This window comes from Oryctolagus cuniculus, chromosome 3 (assembly GCF_051225735.1).
Source record: "Oryctolagus cuniculus isolate XC-2025 breed Fujian yellow rabbit chromosome 3, ASM5122573v1, whole genome shotgun sequence".
Lineage (NCBI taxonomy): Eukaryota > Metazoa > Chordata > Mammalia > Lagomorpha > Leporidae > Oryctolagus > Oryctolagus cuniculus.
This window is the reverse complement of record NC_142869.1, coordinates 75273831-75291601: the sequence shown is the minus strand read 5'-3', so window position 1 is coordinate 75291601 and position 17771 is coordinate 75273831. Positions and strand designations below refer to the sequence as shown.

The window sequence follows — 17771 nt, the reverse complement described above, 5'->3', positions numbered from 1 at the left end:
ATCAGAGATACAAGCTCTCAACTCCAGAGAGGTTAGATATCTTGGCCCAGGCCACAATATTTCCCGCTTCTATATCCAATATTCTTTCCCTGCAGTTTATTGCCAAAACAAAAACCTTCTTTATGTGAAAAAGAAAATTTCCATCATATGACCACATGATGGCACTAAGAATACAAACTAGGATAGGAAAAGTTGCAGAAATGTAAAATCTCTGCCTATACAATTTACAAAAATTTATGAGTGAAAGAGAGAAAATGAAAGAAACTTCCTATACACTGGCTCATTCTCCTCATGGCTATGATAGTCTGGGCTGGGCCAAGGCCTAAGTGGGAGCTGGGAATTCAATCCAAGTTTCCCACATGGGTGGCAAGAACCCAATCATTTAAGCCACCACTGCTGCTTCCCATGACCCCACTAATAGGAGCCAGAGGCAGGTACTGAATTGGGATTCTCAGATAGGATGCAGGCATCCAGATCTATAGGCCAAATACCTACCCTAAACATATGTACAATTTGTATGTTTCTAATTTTTAAATTTTAATATTGACATATTTATATTACTAAGCATCTCTTGCTATTTATTTTTTTAAATACCTTTTAAATTTTAGAGTCTTATTTTTTTTAAAAAAAAGTAGGATGGGCTTATGAAAATTATAAAGTATAATAGTATTTTTTTCTTTATATGAGTCTTCTAATCAGAGGAAGAACTTAGGTGCAAATGCCCTGTTAGCACCAATGGGAATCAAAAGCCAAATATTCCTTAAGGTCACTTGGGAATACAGTTTCAGTTTCTTTTGTTAACTTCCAGAATCTTTACTAAGTAATCAGTTTTGCATGACATAGTCATAACTCAAAAGACTTAAATTTGAAATTCAGCCAATGTTTTCACAAAAATTAATAGGAAATGTCAGAATTAAGTAAGTACTAACCAGTTTTCTGATATTCACTCATGGAAAATATGCTTAGTGATTTAAGGTATATTAAAGTATTTTACATCATAACTCTGGCTAAATTGTCATCTGGAAGTAGATTTTTCTACTTAGTATATCTTAGTATATCTTTATTCACCACAAATTCTATATAATTCTAAACCTCATACACAAATGATAAAGATAAGTACAGCTACTTTCTAGTAGATTTACAGGATTCAGTACATACACTAAAGATAACAGCTACACATGGACACACACACAAACACGTCACATTAAACACTTTAAAAATTTCAGTGACATCTATGTGATTAACTGACTTTCAGGATCAGCCTTATCTGACAAAATATGGAAAATGAGAGTGACGAAAGGTATAGAATATGGAATTTCCCAGCTTAATATTTTCTACAAAGTACTTATAGATTATGTACAAATAGTTGATATTAACCACTTGAAAAAGGATATGAATGTACCAAAATCTTAATAGCTATTTTCCTAAGAGGATTGAAGGGAGTTAAAATGTACAGGGCGGAGGTGGCACTGAACCGGAAGATGGCCTTCCCTTTATTCAATACTATAAAAGTCTGTAAGACAGGAACACAACATAGAAGTATAAAAGTATAAACCAGGTAATCTCTAGTATCTACTTCCTGTTATATGTCGTAGCGAATTATCCCAGTGTCGTGCGAGAAGCCAGCACAATCACCAGTTCTGATGTGTAACATGAAGAAAACTGTCACTGGATCTCATCTTCACTAGGGAGGACATCCAGTGATAGCACTTACCTTTTACCTGGTACTTACCTTCAGTTTTACGGAACATAAGACAATTAGCCCAGAGAATTCATTTTCTGAATATTTTAAATGTTTGAGCTAAATGGAAGTCTTAAATAGCTGCACAATTCATTTCATTCTAAAAATCTTAGGGTGCTACATTCCTTTCAAACATCTGGAAAATTAATCCTGTGGAATGTAAAGTCATTCAATAGAACTGATACTATTTTTGAATATTCCTTTACCATCTATGCTCATAGAAAAAACATATTATCACTCTAGTTGTAATAGAAAATAAAAACAGTCACCATCAAACCCCCTCCTATGTTTGATGGGTGTAATCCAATAATTGATTTCTGGAGGCCAGGTTCGCGGGAGAGTATCTTTTGACCAGGAGTGCTAAATTCTGTATTGGGATTTCAGAGTTAGCTGACACATTGAATTCTAATCCCAGTTGACTGTCCTGGCACACAGGAAAAGCTCAAAGGCCCTGGACAATCCAGGATCCATTAATATAAATGAAATTCCATTCCAAAAATTAGACTTATTTGAAAGCAATTGTCACTGTTCAGACAAAAAATATAAGAAACAAGGTATAATAGTGTATGAAGACTCATCACACAGTGTTTTTAAAGGCATTTACTTATAATTAAGACAGAGCCTGCAGTGGGAGAAAGCCTTTTTCTCTGTAAATATATTTAAGGAAGAGAATTTTAAGTTTTTTTAAGCTTAAATTTACATATTCTTCAAAAGCTCTGCTTTTTTTGTGGCTTTAGGTGCAATTCTGCATAGCAGGAATATATAACCATACAGGAAGCTGTATGTTTATTTTCTACTAAAAGTCTGATAATTCTTTATTCTTTACATTTAGTCATCTGGTCATTAGTAGATTTCTCACTTCTTTTACTCGCCTACCTTCAAAATTTACTAAATTCAAGTAATAGCCCCAATGTATTTGCTGAGTTGCTGCTTGGAATTAGCATCTCCTATCTGGTGTGGGTAGAAGTATCCTAAATAGACATTGAAAGGATGGTTACTCTACCAGTGCTGTTCTGAAAGTGATTCCTGGGTTGAGATGAGTTAGGCACAGATATTGAGAAATGTATTTTGAACTATATGAAACAACTTGACAAACTAATTTTTGTGCCATTTGAATCTAAAAATGAAATAATGGTGAGTTGTGGTTTTGGGGTCTATTTTTTTATTTTTATTTATTTATTTTTATTTTTTGACAGGCAGAGTGGACAGTGAGAGAGAGAAAGAGAGAAAGGTCTTCCTTTGCCATTGGCTCACCCTCCAATGGCTACCGCAGCCGGCGCACTGCAACCCGCGCACCGCGCTGATTGATGGCAGGAGCCAGGTACTTATCCTGGTCTCCCATGCAGGTGCAGGGCCCAAGTACCTAGGCCATCCTCCACTGCACTCCCTGGCCACAGCAGAGAGCTGGACTGGAAGAGGGGCAACTGGGACAGAATCCGGCGCCCCGACCGGGACTAGAACCCGGTGTGCCGGAGCTCAAGGTGAGGGTCTATTTTTTATTTCAATTTTCTAGAAATTATTTGTAATGCATTTTAGAGAAGAATGGAGGCCTCCATTTTTACCATCAGAGTTTGAGAAGCACTGGTCTAAGGGGAACCTCTGACTACATTCCCTCTACCACCTTTGAAGCAGCATGAATCTAGCATATAATAAGAAAGCTGTTCCATAAAGTTCATGTGTGAGTATGTGTGTGTGTGTGTGTGTGTGTGTGTGTGTGTGTGTGTTGGGGAAGAGGGACATACGCCTATGCTTACTAGAGGAACAATTACACAATGTTGTCTCTGGTGACAACACTCAGCCCTCTTTTTCTATGATTCATTCAGTTCCTCTGTCCTTAAGTGACACTGTGAGATAATCATAAAATGTGAACAGCCTTATGCAACGCAAATGCTTTTGCCTTTGGAAATACCAGCATCCAAGGACACAGAGAGGCCAAAAGTGAGTCGACTCAGGACTGAATACGGTCCACCTTTCAAATCTATGGTATGTGCTCATTTCACCAAAAATACGCAAAGTAAAACATGATAAAAACAGTGAGAGTTAGAGAGGAGTACTAGGAAAATTAAAGCATCAATATGTATATAAGTTGATTTTGTGATAGTTCTAGTGATACAAAGAACTAAATCATGTGCTTGAAGGTGAGGGTGGGCAAGATGCAACTGATTGTGACTCAGTGGACAAGGGAAATAAGCAGACTGTTGTTGAGAACATGAGACCACACACTTAGAAGAGACGACCTGTGACTCTGGCTCCTGGACACTCTCTAGCCCAAATCATGAACAGTGGAAATAACAGGGAAGAGAGAAAAGATACCGGGGTGGGAGGGAGCAAAAGCAAAAGACAAAGCTAGAGATGCCAAAATATAGGGTGAGGCAGTGATGGCATATTCTGCCTTGAGAACTAACAGAAAGAAAGAAACTCAACTGGGAAACTGAACAGAGAAGGGCCCACAAAGGGAGGATGGAGGGATGAGCTGGGCAGAGTGTTTAATGAAAGCACCGCACCTCTAATGCTGATATATGATTCCAAACCTAAAGAGTCCTTTGACACTGAGGAATTAAAACTTTTTTTTTTTGACAGGCAGAGTTAGACAGACAGACAGAGAGAGAGAGAAAGAGAGACACAGAGAGAGAAAGGTCTTCCTTCCATTGGTTCACCCCCGAAATGGTTGCTACGGCCAGCGCACTGCGAAGATCCGAAGGCAGGAGCCAGGTGCTTTTCCTGGTCTCCCATGGGGTGCAGGGCCCAAGCACCTGGGCCATCCTCCACTGCACTCCCGGGCCACAGCAGAGAGCTGTACTGGAAGAGGAGCAACTGGGACAGAATCCGGTGCCCTGACCGGGACTAGAACCTGGGGTGCCGGTGCCGCAGGTGGAAGATTAGCCTAGTGAGCTGCGGCGTCAGCCCAGGAATTAACACTTTGACATATAAGGAAGCTTTGCTGATTCTAAGATGTCTTCCTAGAATATAAAATTAAAGGAATATGTAAATTATTTTATACCTTAATGTTTACAAGATTTATGTGTACATTTTATATATGTCTGCAATTTGAATTTATAAATGGATTAGTAAGGGTTCACTGTACAACAATCTTGTGCTGCTTCAGTTTGCTACAAGGCATACAGGGGACCATGGTGTCCTTGACAGATCTATCCAGGAAACTGACAATAAGTTGGACATTGAAGGACCATTTTTACAGGATTTCTTCTGTGAGGACATTTCTTATTTCACATTGGAATACATATGTTTATGTGCTAACCACACATATGAGACTTTAAAGTGCTTATTGGGTTTATGGGTCTCCCCAAAAAGCAAAAGAATCCAGACTTATGTAATAATGCGATATATAGAATTTTCAACATACTATCATTTTTATGTCAGCAAGTAGATTCTATATGGAACTTCGTATTTATTATATGCAATGGATCTGATGTGTGCTTCCTTATCTGTCAGTATCTAACCTCCATAAATTTGCTTACATTGCAAAGAGACCCATCACTCAGTTAATCAGTGTTAAGAACTAAGAAAAGGGGATTGGCATTTGTGGTGTAGTAAAGTCACCACTTGCAATGTAGGCAATTGCTGGCATCTCGTGTGGACATTGGTTTAAGTCCTGGCTGAATCACTTCTGATCCAGCTCCCTGCTGATGTACCTGGGAAAGCAGCATAAGATGGCTCAATTCCCTGAGCTCCTGCTCACATGGGAGACCTGAGAGTGGCTCCTGGCTCCTGGCTTTGAACTGGGCCAGCTCCAGCTGTTGTAGCCATTTGGGGAGTAACCAATGGATGCAAAGTTCTCTCTCTCTCTCTCCTCTCCTCTCTCTCCTTTCTCTCGCTTTCTCTTCCTCTCCTTTCTTCTCCAAACTCTGTGTTTCAAATAAATAAATAAGCCTTAAAGAAAGTTTGAAAAAAAGAAAGGATACTTGACTTGAAAGATCCTCACACACGTATTTCTTCAAATAGTGTTATATATGGTACTGAAGGGAGAGAAGAATCAGAAGGGAACACTGTTTCATTTCAGAGACAGTTAAGTAACTCTAAGGATTTCGAACATAAGCAGAGAGAATAGAGCACTTCAAAAAGTCATGGAAAACAACTAAAGATAAGTTTGCGGGGCTAGTGCTATGGTGCAGTGGATCAAGCTGCCATCTGCAGTGCCGGCATCGCTTATGGACACAGATTCAAGATCTGGCTGCTCCATTTCCAATCCAGCTCAGCAAAAGATGGCCCATGTCCTTGGGCCCCTGCTCCTATGTGGGAGACCTGGAAGAAGCTCCTGGCTCCTGGCTTCAGACTGGCACAGCCCTGGCTGTTGTAGCCATAGGGGGAGTGAACCAGAAGATGGAAGATTTCTCTCTCTCCTTCTCTTTCTCTGTAACTCTTTCAAATAAATAAAATAAATCTTAAAAATAGGATAAGTTTGTTTTGCAAAAAATATTTTGAATTCCATGTATATGAAGGGTCTTCAACAAGTTCCTGAAAAATACATATTATGAAAAATTTTGCATGGATTTCAAAAAGTTTATGCCAAAATAAGCTTATCTTTTAACTCCATTTTCTGAAAACCATTTGAAATATTTTTGTATTTGTCTTCTCCATTTTACACATAAGGAAAGTTTTCAGACACTACACCAGATGTTATTGTACTGCAAACTGTATAAATAAATCTCATATAGCTTTAAGCAAATCAGGATTCATGAACTGTTCACTTCATTTTTGATTTATAAAACAGTATACTAGGTGGCTTATTTTAGTGAAGTATCTTAAGATGCTTTAAATTTAAGTATTTTAATAAAATTGCATTTATACAACTCCTCAGAATAATTTCTATTGCATTCAGTAGTTTCATTACAAAAGCAACAGTTCAAACCCGGAGGTGAAGGAGAAAAGACAGATGGCAGCATATAGCTGGAAATGGGCTTTTCTGAACAGCCCAAGGCTGATATGAACATTGACGTGGCTGGTCCCAGATGCTGGCACCAACAGTTTGTCCTTCAGTAGATTTCAGTCATATCTATGACTATTCTTAAAATTTGTCCCTTCACTTATTTGTTAAAGGGCTAAAATTAATGCTTGAATTACAGTCCTATAGAATGTTAAAAAATTCATTCAATCATTTTAATATATGCATAATTATTTTCTGCCTGAGAACATGGCAGTTGTTACTGAATTAGAAACTTGATTTCATATATGAAAAATCACTTCAAAGATCTATTTGCAGGAGTGTAAAATTCTTCCAATAGAGGTTGTCCTTGCTTGTCAATAAATTCTTCATATGTACTTACCAAAGCCAAGTAACATTTATTGAGCACCTCTATGAGTTGGTAATACAGATGAGCATTGTAGTCACTTGGAAAGTAGCATGGAGCTGGTTTTACTTTCAGTTGATTTCAACTCAAAATGCATGTATTAAATGTTTAGTAAAATATTTGCAAAGCCTTGTACTACAGTCAAAACAAAGATATGCTAGTCATACCCAAGGAATTCTAGAACTAAGGAATGTTCAACTATCTACAATTCATTCTCCTAGGAGAAAAACAAGGAAAATCAGTGGAAGGTTTATGGAGGCCAGCACTGTCCAATAAAAATACAGTGTGAGTACAAGTCTGAGCCACAGTAATGATTTTAACATTTCTAAAAAAATACATGTATTAACAACATTAACAAGAGAAAAAGGAAGTAGGTGAAATAAATTTTAAAAATGTTTTCTTTAACCTTATATATCTATAATATTACCACTAGAAAGTAAAGACAACTGTAAGAATTATTGAGATATTCTACATCATTTTTTTCTCACTATCCCAAATCTTCCAAATATGGCCTCAGCCCATTAGGCACCAGTAGACAACTTGGCTAATGACTGCTGACATAGAGTAACACCATTTATTGTTCAGTGGGTAATACCTTCTTTAGCAACCCTTGGTTGGTAAAAATCATTTCCTATTTTAAAGAAAATTGTTCCACAGAGAAACTGGTAAACACCGCTGGCAATCAGCAATTTAATGATCTGGTGAGCAGCATTAGGATAATGTAAGTGCAGTTTATCTCGTGCAGGGGTATAGACACTACAGTCAGATGTTTGGTTCACTAACTGACTCTGCTGCCTTAAAGCAGTGAGATTCTGGACAAGTTACTAACTCCTCAGCGACTCAGTTACCTCCTCTGAAAAGTGGAATAAATGAGCATAACTAATAGTGCTGCTGTGATTCCAAATCAGTGGGTCATATTCTGATGCCTTGCACTGTGTGCTTTATATAACACAGATGATTCTGTAGTAGTAGAGCTATCAATCTGGCTTTGTTGTTTTTAATTCATAATTTTGAAAAATCACTAGTGATTGTCCAAATTATCAATGTTGTGATATACATGAGTTAAAATCCTTCCCCTTGACCTAACCGCATAGTCATTAAAGAAACAATAATGTTATAGTAGGTTGGTAGAAACTGCTATTAGGAAAATTTATTTTTTACTATTTAGTAATTTTTTTCTTTGGGTTTATAGAAATCATTTGTTCATAATTTATTTCCAGGATGAACATTAAATTGAACAATCTATGGCTTAATTTTCTTTGGTAAATATAGCCATTACCTTATACTTTAATTCAAACTAGAGGACATATTCTTAAAAGTATATAGCTTTAATATAAGCTAACTTTGTATTTTATCTAAATGTTATCAGAAAATTGCCAATTAACAGGACTGATTCCAAATGTATTGTACTTTCCTTGTCTTAAAGTAAATCTAGTAAAAGACAAGAAGTGATAAAGAAAATTGAGCTGTGATGATGAATAATATAAAAACTTTTGAATGTGTCCCTGGCTGAAAATTTATCCTTTAGCCACAAAGTTTGAAACAGGTAATTTTGAACCTATACATCAGCAATGTTTCAAAATTTCCTTCGGAAGTTAATTTTTTGGAATTTTGAACATATTTTCTCATAGGGAAAAAAAATCTATATGTTACATGTAAATCTCCAGACCCAAAAGTCTATCTAACTCTTAAGTACAATTCTGAATTAATGGCACTATGCAACTTGACCACTTGTATAAGGTGTTATTCTGAAAATGGCAATAGGCTCTCAGTTGGCTCAGCTTCTGTCCAAAAGTGATATCAAATATCTCCCAGGTCTAAGATGCTATCTTAGGAAGAGGTTCTAGCCAGTAGAGGCAGAATGGGGACCAGATGGCAAGAGGAGAGATGTTTCAGAGTTTGGAGTATGAAGAACTAACTGCTTAGAAGACCAAGAGATTCCTGTTAGTACGCATTTTGGAGGACACTTTTCATTCTGAATCAATTCCATGGCATCTAATCCTATGTTTTTGCCTGAAGATGCTCTACATGATTTCATCTACATATCTTATTTGTTTTAACCTGTGGATGTAGGCCAAAACTCCTTTCCTTTTCCAACTCACTGAGCGATGAAAAGTTTTCTAGGAGGTTCTCTGCCTGACTCTGAAGTGAGCATGTAATATTAACTTTTTTTCCTCTCATAGTCTAATTTAATTTTTCCTTTTAGTATGATTAAAATAGTAAAAATTAAGGATGATCAGTCTAAAGAACAACCCATGACAGTGACGTACCTGTACCCCACCAAGTGATAACATATAGCCTTCACTTAAATACAGATGTGTACTTTTTTTTATTTGACAGATAGAGTTAGACAGTGAGATAGAGAGACAGAGAAAAAGGTCTTTCTTCCGTTGGTTCACTTCCCAAATGACTACCATGGCCGGCGCTGCACTGATCCAAAGCCAGGAGCCAGGTGCTTCTTCCTGGTCTCCCATGCAGATGCAGGGGCCCAAGCACTTGGACCATCCTCCACTGCCTTCCTGGGCCACAGCAGAGAGCTAGACTAGAAGAGGAGCAACCAGGACTAGAACCTGGTGCCCATATGGGATGGTGGTGCCGCAGATGGAGGATTAACCAAGTGAACCATGGAGCCGGCCCCCAGATGTGCACTTTAAGACATGGATTATGGACTAGAAGCCCACAGAGATTAGGTGGTCATCATACCTGCCAATTCTTGACCTATATGTCAGTAATGATAGATCTGTTGTTTCAAGAGAAATCCTAAATATGTGTTATTGTGTATGGATTTGTGACAAAGAGAGAGAGACATAGATATCTTGACTTATAAGTATTGGGAAATAATTCAAAATTTTAAACAGTATTGTGTAACTCCAAAAAAATATGTGGACTTGAGGCCTCATACAAAAGGGAAGAATATCACCTATAGAAGAGACTGTAAAATTGAAATTGCTTGTCTCCATGCTTTTCAGTTGTGTCAAATAGGGGTTGGGATCAGTGGAGGACATGGCCTCACTGAATGTGCCTAGCTACATTCTCATTAGATAATGCTATAAATGTCCTTACCTGTATCTAAAAGAAAGGAAATCTATGATCACAATTCAAATGGTAAAATACGGAGGTGAACTATACATCAGCTCTGTAATATCAGTATGTTCATGGATCTGTGCTTAGCTGATTTTTCTTTGTCTGGAAAGAACAAATTTGAGTCTCAGCTTGATTACAAACTTGCTGTATGGAAACTATGAGGAAATTATTACACTTTAATTTCTCCAGTCCAAGAGAAAAGATGATAATAATAACAACTTCAGGGTTGGTTTGAGTTTGAAATAAAAGAAAATGCATCTATGCCTTTAGTGAATTATAAAGTCTTTCATAAATATAAGGGTTATAATGTTTTAAATGCATGCCTATGTGTCTAGTTCTTAAATATACACACATAAGAATATTTCTGTTGGTCAAAGCAGTGTCAATTTTCAAATTTAAATTTTCAGATTAAATATCTTCCCTCTCAAACATTATATCACAGAAAATGATGCCCGCAGTTTTCTGCAATCTGACACCTAAACATCACACCTTCAAAATAGATTCTGATTTTAGCCGCTACTCTTTAGGCCCAGCCTCCACAAATACTTCCAGCTTATTTTTCTTTGATTTATTAGTTCACTGTGTTCTCCATAGAGAAGCTAGTATAATTTTTAATAATGTAAAGTGAACCGTGTCAATTCTGTACCAACAAACTTAAGAATTCATTTTTGCTCTAAAAATAGACTTCACACTCTCTGAGATCTACTAAGATGTGGCCCTCATAAGCCTCAGGCTCATCGTCTCAACATCATCTTATTCTCCTTTTAGGTACTACAATCCAGCTCTCTTTGTCTCCTTATATACTATTCCTTTTCCCTGGGAAACTCTTCTCTTTTTTTAGCCTTCAGATCTAAATTTAAACACCATTTCCTAACAGTTTCCTGAATCAATCCTCTTTTTTAAAAAGTGCTTATCATTGTAACAGAAGCTTTTCTAATTATTTTAGAAGCAGATTAATATAATTGAATCTCCAAGCTCTTAGTTTTTCACAGGCAAAGGAAGCCTCAGTGGTGAGGTGACAAGTCAGGCTTTGGGAAATACTACTGATATAGAAGATGAGAATAATAGCTTGCAAAGTGGCATGAGTCAAGGGACAGGAAGAGCAACTACAAAAAATTGGTCTGATTGCAAATCCAATGTAGCATGACAATGGGCCACAGAACTTCACAGATTTGGTTTTAAATCTGGTCCCCATTATTTAGTACCTTTGTTATCTTAGGCAAATTACTTACCTTCTGCTGCATTATTTTGAAATAAAAACAAGATCTTTCTTGGAAAGAACTGAGGATTAAATAACAATCATAAATATCCCAACATACAGTAGAAAGAATGCAGAGCTATTGCTTTTGCCTGCCTAGCACACTGTCTTCTTTACTAACCCCCATTCTCTTCCTTCTGGAGAACATCCCTGCTCCATTGTCTGCCCACGTGGCTTGGGTGAAGCTAACCCAGCTCCTGGCAATATGGGTCAGTTTGTGACACTGACCTAACCCATGAGACCATCACATTCCCATGACCACAGTGATTGGCTCAGTGGAGACCACGAAACCTAATTAGTGACACTTCCAGGACTTCTGCTAGAGTTTTTGAAGAAAACTTCAGCTCTTATTCTTGGGATTATCAGCTTAGTTGGTAATCGGATGTTGGCTTAGTGCTCCTGGTAGCTGTCTCTGCCACCCTGCAAATGAGGTCAGCATAGGAGAAAGTAGAACAAAAATGGAAGACTGTCCTGACAATGTTGTTTTAATACTATACCAGATTTTTTTTATTTGACAGGCAGAGTTAGACAGTGAGAGAGAAAGACAGAGAAAAAGGTCTTCCTTCCGCTGGTTCACTCCCCAAATGGCCACCATGGCCGGCGCTGCGCCAAACCGAAGGCAGGAGCCAGGTGCTTCTTCCTGGTCTCCCATGCAGATGCAGGGGCCCAAGCACTTGGGCCATCCTTCACTACCCTCCCAGGCCACAGGAGAGAGCTGGACTGGAAGAGGAGCAACCGGGACTAGAACCCGGTGCCCATATGGGATGCTGGCGCCACAGCCAGAGGATTAACCAAGTGAGCCATGGCGCCGGCCCCACCAGATCTTTTTTAAATACTGAAACCAAATAAACTCCATTGATTTCCTTTTTTTAAAAAAATTATTGCTGTTAGGTTTTGGTTGCCTTCAACCAAAGGGTCTCTTACTAATATAGTCACTATTTCATAAATGCTAACCTTCATCTTATGTGGCAACACATACTCTTGAGACTTTTTCTGAAACAGACTGGGAGATGAAAAAGAAAGGAGAATAAGAAAGAAATAGTGAGTGAGAGGAGAAAGATTAAGAAGCCAACTACAATGCCTAGGATGTACAGGAGAGTCTAGGTGACTGGAACTGATGATATTCAAAGAACAGTTGTTAATTAGAGACTTTCCATATGAAAATCCATGGAATCATAAACTTTTAACTATCATATACTTATCTGATTTTATAAGTCATTTTATAAAAACAATCTAATCCAAATAGAACACAAGACAAGCAGCTCCATGCCTAATCTAACAACTAACAACTTCAATGGCAATGACAGACCAGGCATAGATTCTAGGCCCCTCAGGCAGTGCTCCTGTAATGGTACATGAGATAATCAAACAAGGAGTACATTTTAAAAATGATTGCATGTCTGTTTTCCATAATTAACAAACTTATCTATTTTCACTAGATTGCCAAAATACCTCATTCTATTTCCAGTAAATTGTCACATTGTCAGAAGGCTATTTCCTCCCATGGTACTAATGAGTCATCTGTAATTTCAAGAACAAGAAGAGAGATAAGTTTTCTGTAATAAGGAGTGGGTGGAGAATTTCAATGTACAGCCAAATGGTGTAAAATCAACCCAAGCTATGAAAGCAAACTGAAAAAAAATCCCTTAGAAAAAAGGTGTTCTCACAAACTAAAGTGAGTCTTGCTATGCAATTAAAAATAATAAACAAAAAGAATCCAACATGGAATTGCGTTCTGAAAACCTCAGGATTAGAGTTAACATGGTATGGGAAATTGTATAACTGTGTACGGTGGCTTTTTTTTTTTAAACCATGACTGTTACCTTGGACTTGTGAAGACTTAACAAATATGAGGGTGAAAGTTCCTAATGCTTCCATATACTAGGGAGTTCAAGATATGGTTGCTACCATGTCTTCAGTTACTACTACAATATCACTGCTTTTGGTCTAAACTACCTTACCAGTTTTAGCAGAATTTTTGACCATTATATAACTTGAACATCTTAAACTAGGACAAAGAGGATAAAAATATGTGGGCATATGCCATTGGAACATACACCATCGGCAGTGACATTTCCATAAGCTCACTGACATTGTCTTTGTAAAAGATCACAGACTGCTTTGGTACAGTGTTGTCATCTCTATCCTCAGAAATTCCTTGCATGTATACCACTGCACCTCAGACTGAAACAGAAAGAATGGATTCTGCAGCCACTTCTGTGTGCTGACGTTTGAATGTTTACACCCTCCAAAACTCAGGTTGAGATTCAGCTGCCATTGTAAAAGTATTAAGTGGGATGAATGCTTCTATAAAAAGATGGGTATGCTACCCCTTGTCCCCTTGCTCTCTCTCTGTTCTCTCTTGGCCTGATCTCTCTCTCGCACCCTTCTGCCTTCCATCATGTGATGATGCAGCAAGAAGTTCCTTGCCAGAGACCAACTGCTTTAACTTGGGCTTCCCAGCCTCAAGAAAAGTGAAACAATAAATTTCTGTTCTTTGCAGATCACCCATTTGTTATTAAAAAAAAAAACAGTTAAGAACTGTGTTACAGTAGCACAAATGGACTAAGAGTCAGCTTTGTTAATTCTATACAATATTAAAAAAAGAGATGAGAAGCTTTGTGTATTAATACAAACAGCCCATTAATTATTATATTGAAGTTCAAACTTAGGGAATCATTGGCCTAATTGATATTTGCATATTGCAACTCACCCTGGCAACCAAATCCACGTCATCAACATGAGTGGCAAATCTTATCCTAAGAAACATTTTTCCAGCTGGTATTTGCACCATTAAACCCATTAGCTGCACCAAGAATACTGGATGTGTGTTAAGCATTGTTTTAATGAAAACCACCCCAACAATCTCAGATATCCAAGTTATTAAGATGAAACTGGCAATCAAATATTGAAAGAATTATTCATATATTTAAAAGGTTGAGATTTTGCTAAATATCTCAACTAACTGAGCACCTAAAAGGAAACCTGTTGAAGTGAAATACATACCATGAGAAACAATGACATGATCAGCACTTGTCCTATAGAGAACAACTTACTACTTCATTCCTTGGAGTACTTTTTTGTTCTACTTAATACCATTGGTTGAAGTCTTTAATTAACACACAGTTATTCTTAGGTGTTTAAATCTAGCTGAAAAGTGATCCACATTAAATATAAGAGTGGAAATAAGAGAGGGAGGAAATGTATAGTTCGGCACATGCTCAATTGGACTTATCCCTAATGGTAGAGTTAGAAATTGCCAGGGGATTCCAAATCAATATATCAGGGTGGTATGTACCAATGCCATCTCACTAGTCAAAGTGATCAATTTCAGTTCATAATTGATCATAATGATAGGATTAAGAGTCAAAGGGATCACATAAACAAGACTAGTGTCTGCTAATACTAACTGATAGAATTAAAAAGGAGAGAACCATCCAACACTGGAAGCAGGATACACAGCAGACCCATAGAATGGCAGATGTCCTAAACAGCACTCTGGCCTCAGAATCAGCCCTTAAGGCATTCAGATCCGGCTAAAAAGCCCATGAGAGTATTTCAGGCAAGGAAAGCCAAGGCACTGTGGGAAAAAAAAGACCTAAATGAAAGATCTCTGTGAGTGAGATCCCAGCGGAAAGAAGGAGGTACCTTTCTCTGAGGGAGGGAAGAACTTCCACTTTAACTATGGCCTTGTCTAAATAAGATCGGAGTTGGCGAACTCAAATGGCTTCCATAGCCTTGGCAGCTCATGACAAGAGCCTATGGTGATTACTGACGTCATAAATAAGAGTGTCAATTGTTAAATCAACAACAGCAGTCACTGTGCACTTACTCTCCGTGTAGGATCTCTGTCCTTAATGTGTTGTACTATGAGAATTAACAGTATAACTAGTACTCATACAGTACTTTATACTTTGTGTTTCTGTGTGGGTGCAAACTGTTGAAATCTTTACTTAGTATATACTAAATTGATCTTCTGTATATAAAGAGAATTGAAAATGAATCTTGATGCAAATGGGATGGGAGAGGGAGTGGGAGATGGGATGGTTGCAGGTGGGAGGGCAGTTATGGGGAGAAAAGGCCGCTATAATCCAAAAGTTGTACTTTGGAAATTTATATTTATTAAATTAAAAAATTTAATCAAATTTACTCAGAATTTAAGACTGCCTCAATAATGAATCCAATTAGGAAAGAAAATTTAAGACTAGAAATAATATATAGGCAACTTATAGAAATCTTTAAAATACAAAAATGCAAAAGAAGGAAATTTCATATAGTGAAATCATGTGTTCTAAATACACCATGTTAGTTTTTCAGGACTTCAGTTTCACAAAAATTGCTTTTGCTGCTGAATGACTTTCATTTAAAGGTTTGCTTGATGTCAGCTCTGTAGGAAAGCCAAGGATATTCCTACCTTGGGGAAAACTCTTTTCTGATAACAATATTTCTCTTATCAGGTTGTTCTACTTGCACATTGTGATTTGTTCCAAAATTCCAAAATGTTTTCTCTTCCTCCCACAATGTGCTTTTGTAGATAAGGATAGAAGATGTTAAATACAAATTCAAATGTGAGCCTAACAATATTCATAAGCATTATCTTATCCCAGGAGTCTGACTGACTAGTCATTTCAACAGAGTTAGTCTTTCATCTTCAGTTTTAAGACATTTAAGTATTTTGAAAAGGTTTGCATAATTTTATTTTGTACTTGCTTTTATATCCTTTGTTTCATATATAATTCATGATAAACAATCATAGATTTTTATTTGGGAACATTGACTCAAAACAGTGATGTTTATCAGTCTGAAGGTCTTTAATTTAAAAGATTAGAATTTCTGGTTGTCACATGAAGAATCACTATACTAGTCAACATGCAAAAGCTTGAACTTTCTCAATAGCAAACTATTTATTGTTTTACAAATAAGGATGCAGCACAGAAGCTGGGATGCTAGATTTCATCCCTGTTGGATTAACAGGTAGATAGTGATGTCCAGCCAGAGAAGTGTGGGCTGGGTAGGCCTGCTGAGGATGGAGCCCACTTACCCGTAGCAAGAGCAGTGTCCTAATAAACTGGATACATTCAAATGCTATAAATAAAGTGACATATTATATGACATAGATGAATTTCTGTGGAAACACAACAAAGGTCTTCTTCCTTAATTTTAAATAAGTTAAAATGGTTAAATAACTGGATTGTCTGCATTTTTACTTTCCTTATCCAAATAAAACTCTCATCATAGTTGATTGACTTTGAGCTTTGGGTTTTCAAATTTCACATTAAATTCATTTCTAAAGAACTGATTTAGTCCATCCCACTCCTTGGAATTTACCCAAATGGAATTAAAGGGGAGAAAAAAAGAGCCATTTGCACCTCAATATTTGTTGCAGCTCAATTCACAATAGCTAAGACATGGAATCAACCTAAATGTCCATCAACGGATGACTGGATAAAGAAACTATGGGATATGTACTCTATGGAACACTATACAGCAGTAAAAAACAATGAAATCCGGGCATTTACAACAAAATGGAGGAATCTGGAAAACATCATGCTGAATGAAATAAGCCAGTCCCAAAGGGACAAATATCATATGTTCTCCCTGATCGATGGCAACTAAACGAGCATCTAAAATGATACCCATTGAAGTGAAATGGACACCATGAGAGACAAAGACATGATCAGCCCTTGTCTAGACTGTTGAGGAACAACTTACTATTTTATTCCTTTTAGTATTTTTGTTGTTGTTGCTCTGTTTGTTCTAGATAAGACCACTGGTTGAACTCTGTAATCAGTGCACAATCATTCTTAGGCGTTTAAAATTAACAGAAAAGTGATCTTTGTTAAACATAGGAGTGGGAATAAGAGAGGGAGGAGATATATAGGTTGGCACATGCTCACTCGGACTTACCTCCAATGGTGGAACTAGAAATGTGCCAGGGGATTTCAACTCAATCTTACCAAGGAGGCAGGTACCAATGCCAGTGCACTTGGTAAAGTGATAAGTATAAATACACAACCGATCAAAAAGATAGGGTATGTGTCGATGAGATTTCACAAATAAGACCAGTGTAAGCAAATAATGAAGGATAGAATTAAAAAGGAGAGAATGATCCTGCAGGGGAAACAGGACACACAGCAGATTCATAGAATGGCAGCACTCCTGCCGCAGAATCAACCCTTGGGACATTCGGATCTGGCTAAAAGGTCCATGAGAGTCTCACAGGCATGGAAAGCCATGACACAGTGGCAAAAAACAATCTAAATGAAAGATCCTGGTGAACAAGACCCCAGCAGAAGGAACAGGCTATCAAGGAGAGAGGCGCCTTTCTCTGAAGGGAGGAAGGAACTTCCACTGTGATACGGCCTTGACTAAACAAGTT

The 17771-nt window shown here is 37.5% G+C and overlaps 1 protein-coding gene across 7 annotated transcripts in view; it reads right to left on the bottom strand.

Moving 5' to 3' along the window:
* The window catches only part of LOC100009591 (sodium channel protein type 1 subunit alpha), a 161567-nt gene that overhangs the window by 60861 nt on the left and 82935 nt on the right, over window positions 1-17771 (bottom strand). For all 7 annotated transcript variants that reach the window (XM_051848547.3, XM_089329073.1, XM_089329074.1 and 4 more), the window contains one exon: window positions 1396-1513. In XM_051848547.3, the coding sequence (XP_051704507.1) occupies window positions 1396-1513 (118 nt within the window). The remainder of the gene's footprint in view (window positions 1-1395; window positions 1514-17771) is intronic.